The sequence below is a fragment of the Rissa tridactyla genome, chromosome 1 (assembly GCF_028500815.1).
Source record: "Rissa tridactyla isolate bRisTri1 chromosome 1, bRisTri1.patW.cur.20221130, whole genome shotgun sequence".
NCBI lineage: Eukaryota > Metazoa > Chordata > Aves > Charadriiformes > Laridae > Rissa > Rissa tridactyla.
Genome location: NC_071466.1, coordinates 139,099,904 through 139,127,175, shown reverse-complemented (window position 1 = coordinate 139,127,175; position 27,272 = coordinate 139,099,904). Strand labels below are relative to the sequence as shown.

The 27,272-nt window shown below is 40.4% G+C and overlaps 1 protein-coding gene across 7 annotated transcripts in view; it reads right to left on the bottom strand.

The window, feature by feature from the left end:
* MRPS35 (mitochondrial ribosomal protein S35) overlaps positions 1 to 24,398 on the bottom strand; it is a 39,186-nt gene extending 14,788 nt beyond the window's left edge. For all 7 annotated transcript variants that reach the window (XM_054198725.1, XM_054198731.1, XM_054198715.1 and 4 more), the window contains exons 1-7: positions 24,103 to 24,398; positions 22,058 to 22,092; positions 20,674 to 20,841; positions 20,209 to 20,269; positions 15,653 to 15,792; positions 11,945 to 12,054; positions 10,122 to 10,191 (exon numbers count right to left, since the gene is read on the bottom strand). In XM_054198725.1, coding sequence (XP_054054700.1) covers positions 10,122 to 10,191; positions 11,945 to 12,054; positions 15,653 to 15,792; positions 20,209 to 20,269; positions 20,674 to 20,841; positions 22,058 to 22,092; positions 24,103 to 24,247 — 729 coding nt within the window. In that variant the 5' untranslated portion in view covers positions 24,248 to 24,398. The remainder of the gene's footprint in view (positions 1 to 10,121; positions 10,192 to 11,944; positions 12,055 to 15,652; positions 15,793 to 20,208; positions 20,270 to 20,673; positions 20,842 to 22,057; positions 22,093 to 24,102) is intronic.
* Positions 24,399 to 27,272: the final 2,874 nt, after the last annotated feature.

Sequence of the window (27,272 nt, the reverse complement as noted above, 5' to 3'; positions counted from 1 at the left end):
GGTTGTTATTTTTGTGGGGGGCAGGGGGTGGTAATGGTGGTGGTGTGGTGTTGGTGTTTTCTGTTCGTTTATTTTACTGTATTCTGTCCACTAGGCAACAAGGTTGCTGCAGTCAAACTATAATATTTAATAACCTTTATTTAAGTCCCAAGATTCTCCCCCCAACTCTGTATGCTTAAGTTTCTCTATCTGAATTTAAAAATACTTTGACAAATGCTGTATCCTGCACCTGGTAAATGGAATCGCTTGTCTTTTAAATCTCTGAGTCCAAATGTTTAGTCAGAAACGGTGATTAACATTGCTAAAAGGCTCATATGACTGACATTAAAACCTGGGTACAATACAAACACAGAAGTAAAAGAACCTCATTCAATTTCTAGGGAGGGTGGAAAAAAAAAAAAGGACATTCTGTAGCCCATATTGCTAAAACAGTAGCGGAACAGGTGGGTATAGTAAAGTATTCCTTGAATGTTTGAAAAATACTGCAATTCAATGTGGAGACTTACATAGTTTTAAATGAACAACACCATCCTGTTTTACAAATCCCTTGTTTATCTGCATAATGGCTATCCAAGACATTTTTTTTCCTAAACTCCAAAAGAATTTTAAAGCAAAAGCTTCTCTCACAGGTATAAAGTTTCTCAACAGTAAGGGAATATGGGTATCATTCCTGGTCACTCCCTGGACCAAACTCACATTTGAAGTTCAAACAAAAGATCTCTGTGAGACTTTTAAACACCCTTAAGTTATAGCAGAAACAATAAGAACTAATTACAGTTATTACATTTATTTCTTCAGGAAAATCCTTCTCTGCGTTTAACAGGATTTCAGAGATGCACACTAATAAACAGATTAAGATTTCCCTATCTCTTTTGAGCTATACAGAGCAATAAGATTTTACAGGAGGCCAAAAAACTGTTAAGTATTTCTTTCTTGGAATCCTTCCCAGCAGAATAGTGTGTCAAAATGGATTTTAAAATAAAATCTGACTTCTGGGGGGGAGGGAGGCAGGAAGGGAGATCTGACAGTAGGGGGAGATCTCAAAATCCATTCCTCAGTCCTACTACAAGAAGCCAGTATACGTTGCTGCAATGTTGGTGGCCATGCCTCAAAATGAAAAGTTATCCTACTGTACACAGGTCCAGACATACATCACAAACAGGAAACTGAACAGAAACCAGATTTTTGCAAACTGACTATACTGAGTGAAACTTAAATACCTTTCCAGACAGATTTATTGCAAGAGAAAAAGTGAATCTGGAATTTTATTTTCATTTGAAAAAGCACCCTGGGTAGACAAGCACCCATGAACTCCGAATACTGGAAATGATACAAGTATCATAGCCTCAGTTTAAAGTGTTATAAAGAACGCTAATGAGACAATGAATGAAACTTCAAAAATTAGGTCTTCATCACTCAAAGGTTTTGTTAGCTGATTATTTTTGTCCCCTGCAAATTTAAAATGTTAGTAAACACTGCAGTAAGAGTCTTACAAACAAGAATAAAACTGTGAAAACTGGAATATGTGTGGCATTGTGTAACATTTTTTTAGAATCCCCACTTAGTGAACGAGGTTAAAAATCAAGAATGTTTGTTTCCTCAGTGAATTCACTGGAAATGACTGCTTCATTCTATCACACCTGAAACACATCTCAGTAAGTACTAAGCAGCCTGGCTGAAGATGCACTCAGATGATAATTTCAACTGTTGCTCTTACCAAAACTTCCAAGAAGAACCAAAAAGGAAAAGAAAAAAAAAAAAAAAAAGAAAAAATCACCAGAAAGCAACTTTTCATATAAAGTCAAAGCACATAAGCCAATTACTAAAGAGGCACAAAAGAGTGAGTGTTTTGTTACACCTCCCAATGCAAATATTTAGAATTATCTTTTTATTGCTATAAGCAGAATAAGGATTTGTTTCTAAACAAATCTTTTATGTGACTGTTTAAGCCAGTATTTTGGGAGGTTTATAAGCCTTTACAATGCTTGATCTGAAGTGCTGACACAGTATAAATACTAAAATAGTACTTTGGCCAGTGAAATTGCTTTTTACATACAAGTCATTAACAAAAAGCTTCAATTTATATTGTACCCTTAAAAAAGGTATATATTCAATATATATTGTACCCAGAAAAAAAGAAAGCATTTCACCAGCATGTTTCTTTGATTTTTTTTCCAGTTTAACCTTCATAATTTTGCTGTCACAGCCAGGATTAGAATTGTCATTTGTCTGGTGTTTCTTTTAGGGAAGACATTTTAACTAAAATTTGTAAGTGGCACACAAAAGTCTTCAAGGTAACTAAAAACATGAATCATGTTAGTCAATTTTCTTGTCAATGGTTTGAACAGTCAAAAAATTTACTGCTGTTTAGCAAAGACCAAGTATTTTAGTGGGAGTTTTTTGGAGGGGAAGGAAAGTTTCCTAAATTGTGAGTCAAATTTCAAACTCTGCATAGCTTGGAATAAGTACATTTATATCATAGTACTGCACTGAAATAAAAAATACCCTGTGTGGTACAACAATCACAGATTTTCAGGTAATAAATGACAGCTATGCTAGCATGTTCCAAATTATCGCGTACCTTCAAGACAAAGAGGAGCTGCCAAAACAATTACTTACTCATCTCTTTGGATATATTACACCTTTGAACTGTACTATTTAATTAGCAACTTAAAAAGAAATATCAATATCAATTCAGAAATAGAAAAACATATTTGTATCTGATGAGATTGGACATAAAAAATTTTAATTGCTTAGTGATGCAGAATAGGTTAAAATACATTCTTCTGAATGAGCAGAACATTATTTTCTAGGACACAGCAATGGCACAGGGCAGATAAGACCACTAGAGCACAAAGGAAAGTCAAGAGAAAGACTGTGAGGACTACACATTACACTAAGGTACAGATGTAAGACAGTAAAGAACAAGCAGAGAAGAAAGAACAGAACTTTGTCTCAAAAAATAATATAGATGTAAGAGATACTCTCATAATTGATACTCACAGGCTTAATCTCTGGTTCTGTCACTAACTTAAGAGTCCTCAGCAGTCACCATCATCTAGATCACCTCTTTAAAAATGAGGACACCACCTAATTTCTGTGGGCTGATGTGGCTGCATTTATTTTCTGGAAAATCCAGGCTTCTGAAAGGGTCATTTGAAAGGTATTTACCTAACTCTGTTTTCTGAATGCCAATCAGGTAAGATTCTGACTTCATCAACAAAGATCATTGATATTGAGGGTCCTAATCTTTTATGAATTTCTGTTCATTGTGTTAATATCTATGCCCCATAAGATTTCAGTTCACTCCAACATTTAGACCGAAAAAATAAACAGCTGTAATAATTATATTTATGCATTAAAAAGGAGCCTTGCTTCTCCAGCAACTAGAAATGTAGGGCTTAAACACATAGGGCTAAAACACAAGGTATTGCAAAAAGCCTACTACAGTCTGAAATAGCACAAAACCAATTTTTAATTCAACCTTTTGCCTGAGCATTCATCCTTTGTGGTTCCAAGCACGAGGTACAAAAAAGCTTAACTTCAGAGAAAGTTTATTAGATTTAATATCTACCATGCCACTTAGCTTTATCTTTTCTGAATCACCTTAATAACGATAGGTCTTTCAGGTTGTTAAATTTTGAGCACAGGTGAGTGCACAATGAAATGTAATACATACTTCAAAACAAAGTATATATTACAACATTTAGAGACCACCCTTACTTCAGCCTCAGTTTGCGTTACTTAAACCATATATAATGACATACTGAGAAAGAACACTATTGTAGGAAGGGCACAATTACATCACACTTAGTTATTCTAAGATCTCAAAGTCAGGAGATTTTCACTAAGCAGTCTTCAGTTACACTAAATGGTGCCCGGAGCTCTAAGTCTGTATCTCCCAGGTACATGTTCTAATCACAAGTCTATGGCCATCCTTTTCAGGTCATTCACTCTTGAATTTTCTTCTGACCAGGGAGAGAGCTTCAGCAAGACTTAGGAGTGTCTCCCTCCACCTCCCATTTTAATCCTACAGCCCATGGGTCATAACATCCTGAGTGTTCAGAACATGAAGTTAAAGCATACTTTTGAGAACATGAAGTTAAACCATACTTTTGAAATCCAAGTTGCCAGACACCTCCTCAAGTTTCAAAAGTGGACTCATATCTTTTCACATATTTTAGGCTAAATTACAAGGTAAATTCCTACTATGAAAACTGCAAAATTCCACTAAGTTCTACTGGCATGACCTGAAGTGATAAAAATTACACCTACTTGCAATTACTTAAAGTGACTGTAGATGAGAAAAAGTCAATATAATTGAAGTGCTAACTGAAGTTTAGAGAAAAGCTATACAATGTATTTTAGGATTATCACCAATGGTTATGTAAAAATATTTATTCAGCTGCATGCATACACAGAATCTCCACCCCACCAGTGCCTTGCAGTTGGATGCTCTACTGAAAAATTCATATAAAAGCAATGAGAGACACTTTCCTCACATTCAAACTACACAGCTTTGGTGTTCATAGATAAATTTTAGCTAAGCCTCTAGTTTCACAGTGTCTGTCTATTCTGCAGGTTTTTTCCTTCACTCGCCTTTCTGCTTCAACTTCCCTGTACTTTCATTTCAAGTATCATTAACTTCTACAATCCAAGCACATTGCGAACAGATGCACCCAGAAGACCCTTTGGCTATTGCTGTATATATTCAGTAGTCACTTTTCATTTATCTCTAATTCTATATTCCTCCTTCCTTACTGCTCTTTTTAAGCCTCGATCTATTTTATCAGACTCCTGCAACCACACTACATGAAAAAGCAAAACAGTTTTCAAAAGTGCATACAGCATTACTTTATTGTTATTCTTAGTATATCAGACTAGACCGTATACGCAAGAAATACACTGCAGAATAGAAAATGCAAGGGCAACTTTTCACTAATCATATTTCAAGATCTCAGCTGTGTAATGCAGAATGATATCCACCGCTGTCTATCATCTTGCATTTGTGTATGTTGAAAATCACACAGAATTGGACCAAGCAAAATTGCTGTACATTTTGTAGTCCTGACTACTTTAAAATAACTGGGAGTTATTTCCTCCTCATTCTATCTTTTTCAGATTCCCCTCCTTCACAATGACTATGAAAGTTTTGCCTTCCTGGAAAATTAACTTCCTGCTCCACTTGTTTCTCCTTCCTGCTTTCAACTCATAACAGAACTTTACTTTTTAGTGATAAACGATTAATTCAAACCGAGTGTGAAGAAAGTAGTTTATGATCTTTTTAACCACGTGAGGGCAGCAAACACTCTTTAAAAACCACTTAATACCATAAAAATACATTCAGAGCTGCTGTTACATGATAGTGCTTCTTGAACGCTGTAAAGGTAGCAGAAATACAACTGACTAAGCTGCTGTTTAACAAATACCTAATTTTTCTCACCCTTTCATTGATTAATTCAATCCTGGTGCAATCCTAGGGGGTAATTTGAAAGGAATCACAGAAAAAGGCCAAAGAAGGTAAGTTCAGTTCTCGCCAAAGGTGGTGCAAGTCAGATATCTACTGAATGCATTCTGAAAGCTAATAAAACACAGATATTTTATTAATAAAACCTGAAAAATACTAGAAATGAAGCAAAAGATCTCCAAGTATTTCAAAATAATAAAATAAATTAACATCCTTAAGTTTTAAAATCTTCGTGTTTTAAAGATAACTGAATTCACGTGCCTGACATCTATCTGCATTTATCAAAACTAAGCTGCCAAATGCATCAGTCTGGGATCTCAAGGTACACTTCTTGCTTCTTATGCATCTCTAAGTAGCAGACTACAACTAAATAGAGGTCTTATTACGTTTAGGCACACCCTAATTAATACCACTCCCACCATTCAGACCCATCTCAAGAAACAGCACAGTCTTCCTGAGCAACTACTATCAATCCACCGATATGCTGCCAATATTCTGAACAGCTTCCCATTGTTGTTGTGCTTTACCATGTATCTCATTTGAACTTGTGATAACAGAGGGTGGATCAAGAATCAGAAGATGAATTCACATTTTTCCTCTCTCTTCCTTCACTTCCTCTATTCAAACAAACAAGCAAGATTTTTTTTTTTTTGCCAGAAAATAACAAGCACTATAGATTCCCTTTGTCAAAATGAAGGGTAGCATTATCCACTATGGGAATGCATTCTAGAAGAGGAAAGAAAATCATCACATTTGTTTCTTCAAAATTAAGGAGGTTTCTTTAAATACAGATCAAATATCAACTGGTAATACTACAGTGTGTTTTGGTAAATTCTAACACAATCCTGAAAATGGCCTGAGTGCCCTCAGCTTTTGGAGGATTTTGCATGGTCAAGTCCATTGATGGCATTTCTGTGTGAACATGAGAAGACAGGAAAAAGAGGACAATTTCAGATGCAATACTATTGTTAACTACCAATCAATGTACTCCAGGTTATGTAGCCCAAAAGGCTTCTCAGTAGTATCCAAGTAGTAGTATCCCACTTCTACAAGTAATCAAATAGCTTTAGCTACTCTCTCCATTCCAAAGCCACCTTCGTCAGCTTCTTCATCTTTACTCTTTATTCTGACCATCTGTCAACAATCTGGTGATTCTTTTCCTCTGTCCTTCCCCCAGCATGGAAACTCTGTTTCTTCTGCTAACACTCACAAAACTAAAACAAAACAGATACTCATTTAGTCCTTCCACACACAAAAAAAAAAAAAAATCAGGTAAAATTGCTTCTTCCTTTCAATTCCTTCGCTTTTTCTTATTTCCCCATGCTTTCAAAAAAGGGAGTTCTCTCACACATGTGATTACAAAAACCACTTCTCAGAAAGCTTTTCTACACCAGGTTCAATCCTCCAACATATCTTCAAAGCCTCTCACAATTTGGCTAGCCTGTCTTCTTGCATCATCTATTGAGTGCTAGCAGGTCAGAGAAGACAAAAGTGCTAGTTTCAGTGCACTAACCCATCAGTATGCTTCCCTTACTTTGGCTGCGGTACCTCTCAGAAACCAGTCTGCCAGATTTGATTTGGATAACTTTTTATTAATTTATTTAAATGCAAACAAGTTCTCTTCCCCACATCACAATCCAAGAAAAATAAAAAAAATCTATTCTTTAAAATATACTTGAGGCAGAGGAATACCTGTATCAGTTGCTGGTAATCTTCCCCTCTATTTTATCTGCCCAATTGTTGCATATTTCAACTGTAACTCCATTGCAACAAGGATTCTTGCAAACTAATTCCACCTGAGCCCTCTAATTGCAAGAGCAATAGAATTACCAAGCTGTGGATGCCCTGAGTTTTTATTGAAGCCAGGACTGGAAGAGCATACAAGAAAATCTGTAACATAGATACTACTGTTGACGTAGTGATAAATTCTGTCTTCTAAGCATGTATACAGAGACAGATGAGCCAGAAGTGAACTCTCTGTGCTCATTACCTTAAGAATAACTTTCTGCTGGAAATACATCTCTACACAATGGAGCTTCCTAGCGCATATCCAATAAAAACACAAAGAAGAGTCATTCTTTTAAAAAGCTTTCAGATTCCTAAGCTATTTGGATGCTCCAGTTCACAACTGTAATAAAAGAATTATGCATCACTGGCAATTAAAATATAATTACACTTCAAATTACATTTCCTGATTTATATCTGCATACAGTTTTTCATCTTATATATTCACAGGCTTGCTGGTACACTAAATTCAGTAATACAGTTATTAACATAAGTTATAGAGTTATGCCATGTTTAGAGAGATAGTAGGCAAAAACGCTGAGGGCAAAATTTATATGCAGCCGGCTTTCCCTTCACTTAGAACGAATGGAACGCTGCCCTCATCTTTGTATTGAATTTCATCACACACACACATGAAAACACAGTGTGGCACTACTCTGCTGGAAAAGTCATCAAATCTTGCAATTAGTTCTGTAAACAGGATTGATGCTACTGTCTATGTGAAAGGCCAGTCCCCATCCATCCCCCTCCAACTTCGTACAAATTGAAGTAATCCACGCGTTGTTTCCTTATGGTTTACAAAACTTATCCAAACTATCTTTCAGCGAGTTATTAAAAGGCATTACCACTGATCATGGAAAAAAAAACCAAACACAAAACAAAACATGTCACACAAAATAAAAAACCATGTCTCAGGAGACCATTAATTTTTCATGGAAATCAAAGACAATTACAAGTGATTGATGAACTCATCAAATATTAACATGGAAGCTGAAAGGTAATAAAAGGGCAAGGGACTTGTGCATATTCAATACACACTGAAGACTCACGTAGCAATATCGTATAACCCTGCCTTCCATCACTAAGTAATGCTAGAGCAAAGGACAGATGTGGTGTTTGACTGGAATTAATAAAGTGAGCAGTGTCTAGCTCTCTTGTCATTGCTTAATACTGGAAACCGATCTGTCATTAATTTAAGATTTGTAATGCAATGTAATGCTGTTGGGAAGAAAAATATCTGTGTGTACAAAGCACTTGAAATCTAAAGAAAATCTAAAGAAATGTAAGGTAAATGTCAGTATAATCTAAATTTAATTTGATGCACTCTACAACTACAAAATTTGCCCTTCAAGGCAACTTCCAGTGAAAGGGAAATACAGGTCATCATCGTTGTTATGTCTTTTTATACCATCACTGCAATGATCAAAATCAAGAGCACTGAAATTCATAAAAATGCTAAATATGGAGATTTAATTTAATACTATAGAACAACTGAAAACAGTAAGTGTGAATTTTGGTAGCTAACCAACTACAACTTATTTAAAAGAGGACATCTATGGAAGTATAGTGATGATGATGCTTTCACCATCTGTCTCAATGTGACTAATAACATTGAACAAAGTTAAGTTATTCAAAACATAACTATGGGTTTTCAACAATAATTTAATTTCAGACTGCTAGCTCATTTTCTGTAAAAAACAGCTATAAAATTGTTGAAGGCAATACTTATAACCAGTATGATTAAACACAAAAATACAGGAGACAAGGCTGAAGAATTCTCTCTAAAAGAAAGATCTGTGGTCTAAAGATACCTTGTGATATTTAGAGGACTACTTAAGAACTGTAGTAAATTATCAATAAATTGGAATAGTATCTTTCATACATTTACACTGGATATTTCACATGTATAAGAAACTGGGAAGAATTCCAAATATGCCATATCCTGAACAATTACGAAGAAGTTTACATTATACTTGCTTTGGTAGAAATATTTATCCAAAGAGTTACAATAATTTTATATATTTCTCAGGACACTAACTCTGATGTAATGAAATCCTAAAACTAACAGAAAGTGGGGAGGACGTCCCTTTCCTTAACAAAAGCAGCCTAAGTCCTCACTTCTTCCAGATTGAGGCAAGATGTGTGAGAAAGCATTTAAGAAGCAGGATACTTCCAAATTACAGCCATGGTTTACCACAGCCCAGGAAGAGCCCAAGAGAAGACAGATTCTAAGTAACAGATAAGAGTTTGGAATCAGGCAAAATGTAGATACTGTGCTGTATGTTAGTTTTCATAGCTTTATAGCCAGTAACACACCCCTCTGCTGTTTTGGAATAGACTTGCTTTCATCTTTCAACATGGTCACTGTTAAAAATGCATAGATAACAGGTGATAATCACAGTGTACACCATTTCTCTGGATGCACACAATTCATATTTGAATACTGTGCATAGGCAACCCAGCATGCCAGCATGCTGCCAAACTAAAAGTACATTTAGGAATCCCGAGAATTAAGGTGTTTTCTGCTAGGATCAGGGTCAATTTTAGGCTCATCACTGTGCAAAACAAAGTATTGGCAAAGAATCTCTTATGAAGGTCAAAAACTAGAGAACTTCTGAAAAGAGGCAAACTATGTATACAAACAGACTAGCACTTGTGAAGTTAAAAAAAATGCACTCAAAGTTGACTGAGGAATAGGATTCAAACATAAGCAACTTACCTTGGCTGCATTTGAAGAAAAGTGAGGTAGAAGAGGGAAAGAATCTAAGATGATTTACTTTAAGCTGCGCACAGTCATGGAACTTTATATAAGTTACGAGAGAGCACATTAGCACATGTGTGTTAGCATAAGTTATTCACAGTTGCTTACCCAAGATTCATGGTACAAAACTGTGAGGAGGTGTATCCCATAATCGTAGTTCTGTCTTCTCAGCGGACACCTGAAAATTCAGAAACAAAGTTAGTCTTTTTGAAATCAAACCACTGTAATATTCGTTTGAATAAGATGTTAAACTTACCATCAAAATTTCTAATGTAGGGAATCTTATGCAAATGTGCGTTTGATTTACACAATCAAGAATAACATCACAAAAGCATGAGTACTAAGAACATGGAAGAATGGGCATCTGCAAGCCAGTAGGAAAGGGTACATAAGGCAAGAATTTACAGATCTTCATGAAACATGAAAAACTTCTTTGCCCTCTGTGCCAAAGTGGAATCCAACATAATTTAGTCTGAACTCGCTTAAAACCTTATTTTTTTTCCCCAGACTTGAAGAGAGGAGGATGACTGGTAAAAACAGCCATGAAATACAGTGCAGAAAAGATGACGTAGCCAACAATTTAACATGAAAAGTTTACATCAATATAGCTGTAAGTCAAAACATGATCACCAGTAAAATTTGTTGGGATAAGACACAGTCCTGCAGAAACAGAGCATTTCTTAAAACTAGTCATCAAAACCTTCTGCTGAGAATTTAATGACATTAATCTCTTTCTCATGCTATCACCCATAACCTCTTTCTGACACCTCTTTCTCAAGCTTGCCTCTTCCTGCAGGCTCCTTCACCCCGCTTTTTGATGCAGAACGGATTGAATCATGTGAGACTACATCTAAGACACCCTAAAAGCACTCATTTGAATGACTATGGACTATGACTATTCTAGCAAATAAACTTTAAAAACAACTCAAGCTTTTGACTTGTATTTCTTTCACAGTGAAAGAGCCTTAGTTTAAAACTAATCTAAATACCAGCCTGGAAAACCCTGTATTAAGGAAATGGGTATCGCTCAGAGCTTAGGCCTTAGAATTTACTAAAAATAAAGTGAAATATCAACAGACACATTAAGAGTTTCTTCTAGAGCACAGCATGAGACAATTCACAAATGCTCTAGAGGGTAAACTCCTTTCAGCTGTCCTAACGTTTTAGCCACCAAATAAGTCTTGCTAGCAAAATGAAAACTGTTAGTAGCACAAGTGGTCCCAGTAAAGTACTCAGATTTCCAAGTCTAGTTGAAAAAGATACACACAATTTCATCCATTTTATTTATTTTACATAGAAATAAAAAAGTATTTCCTACTGAAGGACAGGAAATTTAAGAGGGGAAAATGAATTCTAATAAAAACATGCAAACAGAAAAGACTATCAATAATGTTTTTCCTACTACTGAAAGCAGCTGTGAATTAAAGCATATTGCAAATTTTTGAATACATACGTATTCTCTTTAACTTTTCAGAATTCAACATGGAAAACACGTTTCTCCCATGCAGCCTTCTGAACATAACTGTAAAAAAACTACAGTGATCCGTATCTACAACATCAAAACATTGAGAAATGTCTGGACACCTATGTCCCCACTTTTCGTGCCTGAAACTCTTGAAGTCATTGTTAAAACTAACAGAACCCATTTGGGAAACGTGACAGCTACTTCAAAATACCAACTGAGACTTCTAAATACAGAGCTTCAATATCTAGCAATATTTAACAAGTATTAGGTTTGACGTTATGCGATTTGTCCATTACAGTTTTAATAGTTAATAACAGGAGTACTTGTATGTTTATCTTAAGTAATATTTTAGCCTTAAAAATACAATAATTTACTTAGACAGTAATTGATGCTACTTGAAGACACCCAGCCATTTCTATACTGTTACCATTGATACAGGTGGTTTTTTTCCTTCTTGTAACCGTACCTGTCCGTTGTAATGGTGAGCATATCTGTATCCTTACAGTACCGCTCACCTACAAGTTTAATGAGCTTCTTCTTTGCATGGTCATCCAAATTCAGGTTGGAAAGTTTAACCTTCAAGTACAAGAGAAAACACCTTTAATTACTTGGATAAATCCAATCTCTGCACCCTGAAAATATTTTGAGATAGTTAGGCATATCTTTTAATCAAGAATTAAAAGGATAGCTATTAAGTATGCATTTGCAGAATTTCTCCTGACTGTCTCACATGTCAGAAGTCTTAACGCAGGCAAGTATAATCTGAATATTCAAACAACAAATTTCTTTTCATCCAAATACCAGAGGGGCCAGGGGAGACTATTTCTACTCAAATTTTTTTCAGAAGAAAAATGAGTTGTCAGTTTAGATTGAGGCTGTATTTCATATTCACGTGTACTTCATATGCAAAACTGAATACTATTTTTAGATTATTTTTTTTTTAAATACAGATCAGTAAGTTTAATACAGAGATATATCAAAGATATTTATGACAAGCATCCAAAAGAGGAGGAAAGACATCAGTCCAAGAGATACCAAACCAGAATTCTCAGTCATCACTGGGAGACTAATAGAACTGTGCAAAGATGCACACAGATAACAATATAATGGACCAGAACCGTCTGACCTCACATAATTGATCAAACAATAGTGTGAATGGCTTGTCTTCTGTTCCAATACCAGAAAAACCACAAACATAAGATATACAACAAATAACTAGTATTTACTTAAAAAAACAACAGTAAGAAGTTAGTCTAAGGCTAGTTTCTATACGCAATAACAAGTATGAAAAGTAAAGCAAGCTGATTTTAGCTATCTGTTTACACAACGGCTGTGAACCTTAGCAGTCTAAAGATATATGGTGTTAAAAACATAAGTTCCTATTAAGCGAGAGTTGCTGAGGAATATTAAAAACATGAAGACATAATAGTAGTCTCCAACTAATTTGTCCATCGTTTTTTTCCTCTATATTCTTTCTACTGTGTCATTGCTGTACTAAAGAACCGTTAAAAAAAACAAACCAAGAAATCCCCATCATAAGAACTAACAAAAGTTGAAGGACTAAAAGAAATTAGAAGTTCCAGTAAATACCATGAAAAAAAATGCTACCTGAAAAGAAACCTTACTACTAAAAATAGAAAACTGAAGTACTAAACCTAGATATGACAAGGGAGGAGACAACAGGGTTTCAATACTGAAACTTTTAATTTTGAAAAAAACCTTTAACATTCACTACTCCAGAGATTATATGAAAAATGTTTCCTGTTTAAGGAATTACATGCTTACTTATACTCATGCGTGTAATACTGGTGAACAGGAGCTCACCTAGCTTTGTTCCCTAGCTCACATGTCGCCAAGTCTAATTCTAACAGACCTACTAGGTGCATCCACTCTTTAAGGTAATGGTCAAGCTGCAAGAAAAGAGCTCTATTTTTAGCAGGGCCTAAACCCACCATGAACAATCACTTTTGAAGGCACTATATGTCCAAGGTCCCTACGCACACAGCAACCCCTTCTAAGGGTCTGTCAGCTTGCGTTCAGGGCTACCTTGCATACAGTGCCCTTCCATACATTGCAGTCACATAGCCCTGAATCAGTGGTGACAAGAAAAGAACCTACGAGAAGGTGGGTGTACCCCAGCTTTACTGAGAGGCTGCATCTAAGCTGAGGCACTCAGCCTCAGTCTCTGCCTCAGCCACAGCGCAGCGATGCCAGAGCCCAGCCATGGCCCACACTGACCCACATCCTTGGCTTCACCTACTGCATCGCTATGGCTTGGCTTGACAATCACCAGACCATTGATGATCTTAGTTACTGTCACCAGACCTAACCCTGATCCACTGACTTGTCTTCCCCCTTCGACCTCAACCTTGCCTTATCATTATAAACTTGTCAGGTGATTAACGACTGTTGAATGGGCAAGGTTACTGTCACCACACCTGCCCTGCTCACTTTGCTCAGGTAGTAGCTGCACCCTTTTTGGGGAGGTCACTGCCCCTGCCTGCCTTACTGCCCCTGGATCATCTGCCCTGACAGAACAGCCTACCCTCACCACTGCCTGGCAACACTCACCCAAATTGATGAGAAACACCTTTTTGCAAAACGCACTTTCTTAACATTGTCTTTCTCTAACATTCACAGAAAAGAAGAACACTCCGAACTCTAAAAGATTTCAGACACAACCCACTGGCAAGCATACAGCTGCTACTGCAGGTAAGCACTTTATGACCATGACTATCTAAAACTTAATGGGATACTCCAGGCCAGATGTCCAGCATTAGCTTGCTTTAACTAACAATGCAAACCAACTTCATTGAGTAGTACTTTTTGCTCTGTCTTAAAAGGATGGCATTATCGTAGTTGTATCATGCTGCCTTCATACAGTGTGATCAAATGAAACTTACTGTTAAAAGAGCTATGATTTTATTCCACAACTTGCTTTTCTTATAAAAACTGAAAAGCTATCTAGTCTGCTGCCTATATTACCGGATCACAAAAAAATATGTTGTTCTTATTGATCCAAAGCCACTTTGAAGTGACAAATGGCTACTTGCTTCAAAATGGGACAGCAATCGAACCACTTATAATTCTTAGCTGGAACACTGCAAACTATTTTAAGTTGAATTTTAGAAAAGTTAAAGCTCCAAAAAGAACAGCAGTCGATTTAAAAAAAAAAAGTCTCATTTTACATCCTATAGTACTATGTTGGCTGGCACAGTGTGGACAATTCCACTTGGGAAAAGACTAGGATAAATTTAATGACCAGAAATACTGGCATTAGGCTACAAGGGATGAAAAATTACTATCTCCAGTACAATACCTGGTAGAAAAAAAGGCATATTTTTTTCATTAAGATTTAAAAGGTTTAACTTTTATACAATATTTAAAAATGGAAATCTTATCATGAAGATCCACCAGAGAGTTTTATCACAGCCTGTAACATAGCACACAGCGAGGAGATTCAAGGCTTTTTGTCTGAGCAGCTGAGGTCTTCCCTCTGCCTGTGACACCATGCCCAGCACTGACTTGCAAATGTCAGTATTACTCCATCCAAGACAACTAAATATAGGAGGCAAGGGGGAGCCCAATGCGCGTGTCCTCCACGCACATTCACAACCGAGCATGAAGTCAGGGGCTTCTATTCTCACAGATACGCTCCATTTCCTTTCATTTCTAATGCATACAAATTTGTGTAAACCTGCTCTGGACCATGGATCTGGATTAGGAAACAAAAGACTAAACTTTAGTATGCAATGACTACAAGGGGGTGGCGAAGTTACTGCTAACAGTGGTGTGAACTGGCTTCTTAATAGCACTGCAGTCATATGACCTATCTTTCAATACTTGTGCATTTCTAGGGTCTATAAATTAGCAATGAGAGTCTAACCAAGACACTGAGTACAAAGGCACTTACAGCCTTTTCTATAAGTAGATTCTTCAGAAGGTACACTATTTTGTTTGTATCAGAGCTTAGTCTTCATTTATAAATACATACCCGTAACCTTACAACCTCAGTTTTAACATGCTGTGATATACTTAAAGAAATCCACTGCTTTTTATTCAGACATTCAGTAAACCATTTCCTTACAACACATCATACTTGCACACATTTTGTAACGAAAGCCAAGCATTTGGGTTTTTGAAACAAAGACTGTTTACCAAAAATACTACTTACTTTTAAAGTCACCACTCTCGCTTTGGGATTACGAATAGATGTCCCTGAAGAAACATAATCTACTGTTTCAATTTCAATAGGAAAATGCTGTTCACATTTCTCATCACTGTCCAAAGCACTTGGCCATTCAGTGCAGAAATCTGTATAATAAAGAGAAAGCACTCCAAGTAATATCTGGTGGTTTGTGTTTTGGGTTGTTTTTTGTTGTTTTGTTTTTTTTTCCAAATTTATTGCAATGTATCTTTCTATACAACCTAAGTACTATTTATAGAAACCATATTCATTTAGGTAATGGCAGGGTCTCTGCTAGCCTTGCTCCATATTTCAATGTCTTTTTTGTATTGGGTTCCCCAAAACAGGATACAGTACTCCAGATGCAGCCTCACAATTGCCAAACAGAATCACAGAATGGTCTGGGCTGGAAGGGTCCTTCAAACTTAGTCCAACCACCTTGCCATGGGCATAGCCATCTTTCATTAGGTCACACTGCTCAAAGCACCATCTAACCTCATCTTGAATACATTCAATGATGGGGTACCCACAACTTCTCTGGGCAAGCTCTTCCAGTGTTTCACCACCCTCATCATAAAAAATGTCTTCCTTACGTCCAATCTAAATATCTACCCTTTTCCAGTTTAAAATCGCTGCCCCCTGTCCTGTCACTACAGGCCTTGGTAAAAAGTCTCTCCCTGACTTTCTTATAAGCCCCCTTTACATACTGAAAGGTGACAGTAAGGTCCCCCTGGAGCCTTCTCTTCTCCAGGCTGAACAACCCCAACTTTACCAGCCTTTCCTCACAGGAGAGGCGTTCCAGCCCTCTGGTCAGTTGTGTGGTCCTCCTCTAACAGGTCCATGTCTTTCTTAAACTGGGTACCCCAGAACTGGATGCAATACTCAATAGGAGGAAAGTAATTCTTTTCCTGAATGTGGCGGCCACACTCTTAATACAACCCGGTATGCAGTTAGCTTTCCTGGCCACAAGGGCACACTGCTGACTCACATTCAACTTTCAAATACCCACCTGGCTCCACACGGCCTTTTCTGCAAAGCTTCTTTCTAGCTGTTTGCCCTTCCGACCCCATGCTTGCAGTACTGCACGGGTTATTCCACCCCAGACAAAGGACTTTGCAGTTGCCTTTGTTTAACTTCATAAGGGTCCTTGCAGTGGATTTTTTTTCCTGCCTGTTGACACCCCTCTGAATGGCAGCTCTGCTCCCCAGTATATCACTTGTTCCCCCACAATTCATTATTACCTGAAGACCTGCTGAGGTTGTGCTCTCTACCATTATCCAGGTTGTTATATAGCATGTTTTTGTGTGCTTGGAAATGGCTTCCAGAAAGTTTTGCTTCGTAATCTTCCAGGGAATGCGGTGAGGCTAACTGACATGCAGTTCCCTGCATCTTCTTTCTTACCCTTCTTAAAGATGGTCAGGCAAAAATCTCCTGCTACTCCCAGGCAGTCTTTAGCTGCTTCCACTTTCTGCATACTTCCTTTTTGCATCTGAGGACACTCAGGAGTTCCCTGCGCATCCATGCTGTCCTTCTGACACACCTGCTCAACATTCTGCACAATGGAGTGCACCACTCTTGCTCTTTTAAGAAGGCTGAACTTAAACATCCACCAGCTGTCATGGGCCACCTTGCTCCCCAGGATAGTCTCCCATGACTTCAGCCAAGCAGATTCCTCAATAAATCAAAATCACTCTCCTGAAGTCCAGACTGTAGTTCCACTGTCTGTCTTGCTCACTTCTCTCAGGATTTTAAACACCAGTTTCACGATCACTTACCAAGGATGCCCCTAACCTTCACATTCTTGACCGGTTCTTCCTTGTTTCTGAACAACAAATCCAACAGAGCATGTCTCCTAGTCAACTCATTGATCACCTGCGTCAAGAAATTGCCTTTGATACACTACTTTGTCTTCCTCACTTCTCTGAAGATCTCAAACTCCACGATCTTCTTTTCGCAGCCAAGGCTGCCAGCAACCTTGACCTCTCCAAACAGTTCTTCCATACTTGCAAGTAGCACGTGCAACACAGCACCTTCCATAGACAGTCTGTCATAGAATCACAGAATCTTCATGGTTGGAAAGGACCTTTGAGATCATCAAGTCCAACCAAACAACCTACAATCTCTGCCACTAGAGCATGCCCTGAAGTGCCAAATCTAGACGTTTCTTAAATACCTCTAGGGATGGTGACTCAACCACCTCCCTGGGCGGGCTGTTCCAGTGCCTGACCACTCTTTCAGTAAAGTAATTCTTCCTAATATCTAATCTAAACCTCCCCTGCCACAACTTCAGACCATTTCCTCTGGTCCTGTCATTCTTCACCTGGGAGAAGAGGCCAACACCCACCTCTCTACAACCTCCTTTCAGGTAGTTGTAGAGGGCAATGAGGTCTCCCCTCAGCCTCCTCTTCTCCAAGCTAAACATGCCCAGCTCCCTCAGCCTCTCATGATATGACCTGGTCTCCAGACGCCTCACCAGCCTGGTAGCTCTCCTCTGGACCTGCTCCAGCACTTCAACGTCCCTCTTGTACAGAGGGGCCCAGAACTGAACACAGCACTCGAGGTGAGGCCTCACCAGTGCCGAGTACAGAGGCACGATCGCCTCCCTACTCCTCCTGGCCACGTTGTTCCTGATACAAGCCAGAATGCTGTTGGCCACCTTGGCCACCTGGGCACACTGCTGGCTCATGTTAAGGTGGCCGTCCACCAGCACCCCCAGGTCCTTTTCTGCTGGGCAGCTTTTCTAGCCACTCTTCCCCAAGCCTGTAGTGTTGCTTGGGGTTGTTGTGACCAAAATGCAGGACCCGGCACTTGGCCTTATTAAACCTCATACAGTTGGCCTTGGCCCATCGATCCAGCCTGTGCAGGTCCCTCTCTAGAGCCTTCCTACCCTCAAGCAGATCAACACTCCCACCTAGCTTGGTGTCATCTGCAAACTTACTGAGGGTGCACTCTATCCCCTCATCCAGATCATTGATAAAGATATTAAACAAAACCGGCCCCAAAACTGAGCCCTGAGGGACACCACTGGTGACCGGCCGCCAAGAGGATTTCACCCCATTAATCACAACTCTCTGGGCACGGCCATCCAGCCAGTTTTTAACCCAGCGAAGAGTACACTTGTCTATGCCATGATTCGCCAGCTTCTCCAGGAGAGCGCTGTGGGGGACGGTGTCAAAGGCCTTACCACAGTCCAGACAGACAACGTCCATAGCCCTCCCCGCATTCAGAAGGTGGGTCACATGGTCATAGAAAGAGATCAGGTTGGTGAAGCGGGACTTCCCTTTCCTAAACCCATGCCGGCTGGCCCTGATCTGTTGGCTGCCCTGCACTTGCCGTGAGAGCTCACTCAAGATGATCCTCTCCGTGACCCTTCCTGGTACCGAGGTCAGGCTGACAGGCCTGCAGCTTCCCAGATCCCCCTTCCGACCCTTCTTGTAGATGGGCATCACATTAGCCACCCTCCAGTCATCTGGTACCTCCCCTGTTGACCAAGACTGTCGATAAATGATGGAGAGAGGCTTGGTGAGCTCTCCCGCCAGCTCCCTGAGTACTCTTGGGTGAATCCCATCCGGCCCCATAGGCTTATGTATGTCTAGGTGCAGAAGCAGATCACTGACTACTTCCTCCTGGATTATGGGTGGGTTGTTCTGCTCTCCATTCTTATCTTCCAGCTCAGGAGACTGAACACCCTGGGGATAGCTGGTCTGACTATTGAAGACGGAGGCAAAGAAGGCATTAAGTATCTCAGCCTTCTCCTCATCATTAGTTGCAACTTTCCCCCCCGCATCCAGTAAGGGATGGAGATTCTCCCTGGCTCTCTTTTTGTTGATGTATTTATAGAAACTTTTTTTGTTGTCCTTAATGTTAGTGGCCAAGTTGAGCTCCAGCTGGGCTTTTGCCGTCCTGATTTTCTCTCTGTATAAGCTAACAAGATCTCTGTACTCCTCCTGAGTTGCCTGTCCCTTCTTCCAAAGGTGGTAAACCCTCCTTTTATTCCTAAGTCCCATCAGAAGTTCCTTATTCATCCAGACTGGCCATCTTCCCCGTCCTTTAGACTTGCGACACTTGGTCTTCATTAGACACTGTTTCTCCCCAGCAGACCTTGCTCTCAGATGGTTTAATTAATTAATAGCATTTTTTTGAAAAAAATCATGCAGAAATGGCTACTGATGGAACCCTGGTTTGATCACAGATAATCTTCTGAGAACTGAGTCACATTCATCACTCATCTTTCTTAAGACACTAAACTATGAATTCTCCAGTACAAGCAGGGCCTAACGGAAAGGTAAAATTAGAGTCTTACCAGTGTGCTGAAAACCTCCTAAGGCATATCTCCCTACCACCCGTATGACTCAATGCAGCAACAAGAAAGCATACAATAATAGCCAAGGCCTGAAAAATAACCAGCTTCAGAGGTGGACTGTGTCTCACTTCCTACTTCATCACACATAGTTACATTTTGCATTACCTTAAACTCCAAGAGAGATGGTTTTTAAAAACAACAAAAAAGAAAAAACAAACCCAAAAAACAAAACCCCCCTCACCTTTAAGAGCTGCACAGTGTTTCTTGATTGCAGGAGGAGTAAGATGCAAAAAATTGGGAATCTGAAACAGACATATTAAGAGTTACCAAAATAATAGCTTTTTGTCTGTTCATAAATAAAGTGGCATTACTGAAATCTGATTACACTTTTAACATGTTACGGTAGTACCATATGCTTAATAAAATATTCAGATAAGAAGACTCTTCTCAAGTCTGATTCAGCAAAAGACTTAAGTTAGTCCCATTACAAAAGTCATAGGCAAGATAATCCTAAAAATAGTCTCCTGATTTTGTTTATTTGCTACTAACATAGGTATTTGTTACCACTTGATTTAGAAATTAAATAGAGTATTATCCTATTCAATAATAGAAAACAGTACCCAATATAAATATTCCAATCAAAGCAGTGAACTCTTAGTGAATAATAATTTTAAAAGGTACCACAAACCCACAGCATGTCTCTTACCTTCATAAGTTCTAAGTTGCCTTCTTTTGGTGGAGGTACCCCTCTCTTCACTGGGTAACCCATTCGAATTGGGAGAGGCACAGAGGCAGGTTTAAACACAGCTGCTGTGGGATAAACACTGCTCCAGTCCTGATCAACAGCCATCCTCTCAGTTCTGGGAGGTGCATGCTAATAAATTGAAAATTATAAAAGTTTAATGGGAGATACGCTGTTTTGCAAGACAAAGCTGGAGCAACACACAAAACAAGTTATTTCAGGAATAAATTTCCACAGCTAGAAATTTCAAGAAGCTTTTACATCAAAAGTTAGTGCTCATTTACAAAGGAATTTTTAAAAGATAGCCTTTCAAAGCTTGAGTAGCAGGCCTTTCCTAATCTTCAATTGCATTTGGTTTCAGAAATACTTAGAAAGAAGAACTTACCACCTTCTTGTGTTGTGATAAATCAGCATGGGGAGTAAGGGGAATCAAAGCAGTAATTAATTGCAATCTATTTCCTAAAGTGCCTAAGCATTTGGTGGGGGGCAAGAAAATGAGTTTTAAAATTCTGGAATTCTGAAAGCCTGGACAAGTTCATATTAAAAGAAATAGACATTAATAATTCTGAAATTACTTGCTATATAAATTCCAGTATAAGATGTATTACTATATTGCAGAAATAGCATACATCCTCCAATAACTAACCAAGGTTTCAGTCAAATGCTCTTAAATAAAAGCCCCAAACCAACAACTCACTGTTTCTTTCCCCAAAACCTTAATTTTTAATTTAGAAGGGTAAAAGGCAAATGGATATACGCAGTCAGCTGGTCTGGCTGCTTTGGTGTATCATTAAATCTGCTCTTAGAAGTTAAACAAAAATTTAATACATGCCAGGTTCACTATTACTATTTGCCTTTAAAAATCATAACACACAATACACTACTTTTGAAATTTGCATGTAGAATAAAGAAAAATTTCAGTGATTAAATGGTTAGATACCAGTTTTCATTCTGCTGTGCCAAGAACAATTTCACTTACGCACAACATCAGATTTTTTAATTACACCAGAAAGCAACCACTACAAATCCTGTAAAGGCATAGTGAAAACATTAAAATGCCTGGTTTTATTTTAAAAGCGACTTTAAGTTACTTTTAAGACCTGCAGTACATAGTGTGAATATCAGCTTGCTGTTAGCTTGCTATTGCTAATGTTTTTGTCTTTATGAGAATACAGACTGAAAACAGCTGGGACATTAAAGAAGCTAGATGCTGGTTTGGGAATAGTTACAGTGGATTGTTTCACCAGGTTTTGTCTGCAGAAGGGGTTCCTCTACAAACTGTTAAGACATATAGCTTAGAAAACTTTTTCAAACACCTGTGAGTTAATCAAATAGTTTCAGTACTTACAAACTGTGGTGTCCTCCCTCTTCTCCTTGTTGAAGCTGAAAGAAAAAGAAATATTTTCAATACAAACTATTAAGTGGTTTTGTGGAAAAAAAACAATGCAGCATAATCCTGTAGGCTTTTTTTCCTTTTACAAAGACAATATTAAACTAGTACTTCCCAGTCTTTATGTGGAAGAAGGGGAAGGTCAGATACTCACACTGCAGACTGCTCATTTATTTTTTGAGACTTAAGTCAAAAAAAAGCTTGGAAGCCATTTCACCTATGTCTAACCTAGAAACATGTTAACAATAATTTAGTCGTTACATGCCTAAACGCATTTTTCTAGCATCATTTAGTCCTGATGCGGGGGGGGCGGGGGGGGAAGAGATGAGCAAAAGTAGACTTTTGCCTTTGTTACTGTGCTCCTTTTCTCTTTCCCACATGGCCATTAAATCACAAATCACTCTCCACCAGCAGTACAAGACAGCTAAAGTTAACAATTCACTATTACCAAAAGAATCCCATGGCTCCATACCTTCCTTCTGACAGCACATCTTCAACACCCTGTTCTGTGCCACTCTCAAGCTCATCCAAACTCTGTATTCAAAGTTAGCACATCAAACTGTTTTCCACCTTGAGCTGGGGAAACAAACTGATGGGTTTGCTATTTTACCATGTTTATCTCGCAGTCCCAGAGAAGATACAACAGAAAGTGAAAGCTTTTACTCCCTTTTAGCATGCCTGAGACAGCATTTGGCTCAATATTTTAGTCCACTGACTTCAGTTGGAAGTGTGGTGAGGAACTCGTAGGCATGCATGAAGATACCAAATACCACTAGATTTTCAATCTAAATGGAGATCTGCACTTTCTTGTCTTTGTTTCCTCGCTCTCCTCAAACTCTAATTTAATCACTTTCACAACCCACCCCCCAAAAAAAAAAAACCCAAAAACAATGTGGCCTTTGAATTGTCAGACATAGGAAAGTGAATCTGATGACATCTGTTTTCAAGTGTCTGTTTGAGCTTGGGGGGGGGGGGTGAGTTGTTTGTTTGTTTTTTAATTGTTGCCACATTATGATGAAGTATGCATATAGCAGAAAACACTGAATGGGATTTAGGAGTGGATGTTTGGGTTCTATTTGCCTCATTCATTTGTTTTACAAACCTACCCTCCACAAAACTTGAAAAAACTTTTGAATTTCACAGTTCCTTTGTTTTCCTTATCTTTTATGGATCCAATTCTGTTCTTCCTCCTCTTGCTATGTAAAAATTTAAACCGAAGAATACGTATCAGGCTCTGCAACAGCATCCTTTCATCCCTCGATCTGCCATTTTTGTGGTACTTTCAAAAACGCATCTGTACTTTCAAAAACAAATATCTGTAATTTCAGGTCAGGACACCTTTTACTCCTGCCACGGGAGGAGTAAAATCTGCTGCAATATCAGACATCACTTGAAGTCCCTTTCAGCAACCTAGCCTGTTCCTGAACCCGTAGATGAGAAATGCCCACCCAGCCTTCGGAATAACATTGGTCCAAGCCCGACCAACAGTTTCTGTTTGCACTTGGAACTGCCTGAACAGCTCAGCTTGAGGCCAGGCACAACATAAAATGTTTAATATGAGTGCATGACATCAAATGTTTAACATGAGCGTAGAGCCCTTCGGAAATAACAAAATTTTCATTTGGAATACCTAAAACCAGGCAATGCACGTCAAGTCTGCTGTACCACGGTAAACCTGAGCTGAAAATCTCTCTAGCAAACACCAATTTGCTCGCTTCTTTACTACTCACAGTATTTACAATGCTAAAATCTGTATCCTCCACCGTAAAGACTGACTTTATTATTATTACCAAAAGCTCTGCAGCAAACAGCCACAAAACAAAACGTTTTTCAGAGCCGCTTGCAGCTGGGAAGGGAGAACATACATGTGCCTGAGCTCCTGTCCGCCCCCAAGGCCCCGCCAGCCGGGAGGCAGGGGCAGCCCGAGCCCTGAGCCCCCCTGCCCCCGGGCGGCTGCACGCCTGCCCCCGCCACCACCGCAGAGCGGGCCAGGCCTCTCTCACCTTCCCTCTGCTGGCCTTCCACCGCAGGCACGGAGGAGTAAGCCGCGGCCCCGAAGAAAGGCGCCACCACGACCCTGCCGCAGCACCGGGAGAGCACGATCCAGTAACCCGCACCGGCCAGCGCCACCCCGCCGACAGGCGCCATCTTCCCAGCCCGCCCGCGCGCGCGTAGCCTCCACCCCTCACACAGCCTCCCGGCGGGACGGCAGCCGGCTCGGGCCAAGCCAGTTGGAAAGGCGAAGGGTCGCGACTCCCCGCCCACAAGCGAGAGGGATGGTGCGGGGCCGACGGAGGGGCCCAGGGCGGGACAAAACCCCGGCGGTGATCTTACCGCCCCCGGGGAGAGGGGCGGAGGGCGAGGGAGGGGCGGAGCAGAGAGCGGCGAGCGGCGCAGGGTCGTGCCTCAGAAAGTGCCTTGCGGCTGCGCCCTGATGCCGCCATTTTAGCGTCTGTGGCTCTTGTGTGAGCTTTGGGAGCGCAGCCGGGCTCCGGGACTGGCCGGGGCCTGAGGGGTGGGGTGGGGTTGGGATTTCTGCCGGTGGCCTCTTTCCGAAGTCAGTTTCTTCCTCTCACAAGTGAAAAATACAACTTCTTGGTCCCTGCATGCTCTTCATATCCCCAAAACGGGGACAGCGACCCCTCTAAGCAAAGCTCCAAGGAGTTCTTCAGGAAAACGCAAATGGGTTCAGGCCTGTCATATGGAAACAAAATGGTCATGCTGTCATGTCTGTAAATCTGGACGAGATAGTCTTGCTTTTCTTAATTTTTTTCTGCTTCTCAGAACCTGTTAGGTGCAGGTATTAGGGATTTCATAGCAACATACTTGTATGTCTAGCCACGCTCAAGAGTTCCTGGCTTTTACAGAATCACAGAACAGTAGGCGTTGGAAGGGACCTTCAGAGATCACCCAGTCCAGCCCCCTGCTAAAGCAGGTTTACCCAGAGAAGGTTGGACAGGAACACATCCATGAAGGTTTTGAATGTCTCCAGAGAAGGAGATGCCACAACCTCTCTGGGCAGCCTGTTCCAGTGCTCTGCCACCCTCAAAGTAAAGAAGCTTTTCCTCATGTTGAGATGGAATTTCCAGTGTTCCAGTTGGTGCCTGTTGCCCCTTGACCTGTTGTTGGACACCACTGAAAAGAGTCTGGCCACATCCTCTTGACACTTGCCCTTTCATTGATGAGGTGCCCTCTCAGTCTTCTCTTCTCCAGGCTAAGCAGACCCAGGTCTCTCAGCCTTTCTTCATAAGGGAGGTGCTCCAGTCCCTTGATCATCTTCATAGACCTCCGCTGGACTCTCCCCAGTAGTTCCTTGTCTTTCTTGAACTGAGGACCCCAGAACTGGACACAGTACTCCACATATGGCCTCACTAGAAGGACTAGCATAGCCTCCCTCGACCTGCTGGCCACATTCTTTTCATGCACCCCAGGAGACCATTGGCCTTCTTGGCCACAAGAGTACATTGCTGTCTCATGGTCATCCTGTTGTCCACCAGGACTCCCAAGTCCCTCTCTGCAGAGATGCTTTCCAGCAGGTCAACCCCCAACCTGTATTGGTGTATGGGGTTATTCCTCCCCAGGTGCAGGACCCTATACTTGCCCTTGTCGAAGCTCATTAGGTTCCTCTCCGCCCAACTCTCCAGCCTTTCCAGCTCTCACTGAAAGGCAAGCACAGCCTTCTGGTGTGTCAGCCACCCCTCTCAGTTCTGTGTCATCAGCAAACTTGCTGAGGGTATGCTCTGTCCCCTCGTCCAGGTCATTGATGAATATAGTGAACAAGACCAGACCCAGTACTGACCTCTAGGGAATACTGCTAGCTATAGGCCTCCAACTGGACCCTGCACCACTGATCACAACCCTCTGAGCTCTGACATTTAGGCAGTTCTCATTCTATCTCACTGTCTACTCATCTGACTCACACTTCCTAGGCTTACCTATGAAGATGTTATGGGTGATAGTGTCAAAAGCCTTGCTGAAGTCAAGGTAGATGACATCCACTGCTCTCCCCTCATCTACCCAGACAGTCATGCTGTCATAGAAGGCTATCAAATTGGTAAAGCATGATTTCCCCTTGGTGAATCCATGTTGACCATTCCCAATAACCTTCTTTTCCTCCACATGCTTAGAGATGACACCCAGAATGAGCTGTTCCATCACCTGTACAGGGATGGAGGTGAGGCTGACAGGCCTGTAGTTTCCAGGGTCCTTCTTGCCCTTTCTGAAGACTGAAGTGATACTGGGTTTCCTCCTGTCTTTAGGCACCTCTCCCGTTCTCCATGACCTTTTAAAGTTAATGGAGAGTGGTTTCGCAATAACATCTGCCAGCTCCCTCATCACTCGTGGGTGCAACCCATCAGGGCCCATGGAATTGTGTGTGTTGAGTTTGCTTATAGGATCTCTAACCCAATCCTCCTTGATCAAGGGAGAGTCTTCCTTTCTCCAGACTTTTTCGCTTATGTCTAGGGTCTGTGATTCCTGAGGACTGGCCTCAGCAGTAAAGACTGAAGCAAAGAAGGCATTGGGTAACTTCACTTTCTCTGCATCCTCCGTCACCAGGGCACCCACCTCATTCAGCAGCGGGCCCACATTTTCCGTAGTCTTCCTTTTGCTACTGATGTACTTGAAGCCCTTCTTACTGTCCTTAACATCCCTTGCCAGGTTTAATTCCAAGTGGGCCTTAGCCTTCCTTGTTGTATCCCTGCATACTCCACCAATGTTCCTATATTCCTCCCAAGTGGTCAGTCCCTTTTTCTCATGTTCTGTAAACTTCCTTTTTCTATTTGAGTTTTCCAGAAGCTCCTCGCTCTTCCATGCAGGTCTCCTGCCTCTTTTGCTTGATTTCTTACTCATAGAAAGTTATGCACCAATCTTGAGCTTTGAGGAAGTGGTCCTTGAATATCTTGGACTCCCCTACCTTCTAGAGCCCTAACCCATGAGATTTCTCCAAGTAGGTCTTTGAAGAGGCCAAAGTCAGCTCTCCTGACGTCCAGGGTTGTAATCCTACTTTTTGCCCTGCTTCTTCCATGCAGGATCCTGAACTCCACTCCATGGTTACTGCAGCCAAGCTACCCGCAACCTTCAAATCCCCAACTAGTCCTTCTTTTTTTGTTAGTGCAAGGTCCAGCAGCACAGCTATCCTCATTGGCTCCTCCACCACCTGTGTCAAAAAGTT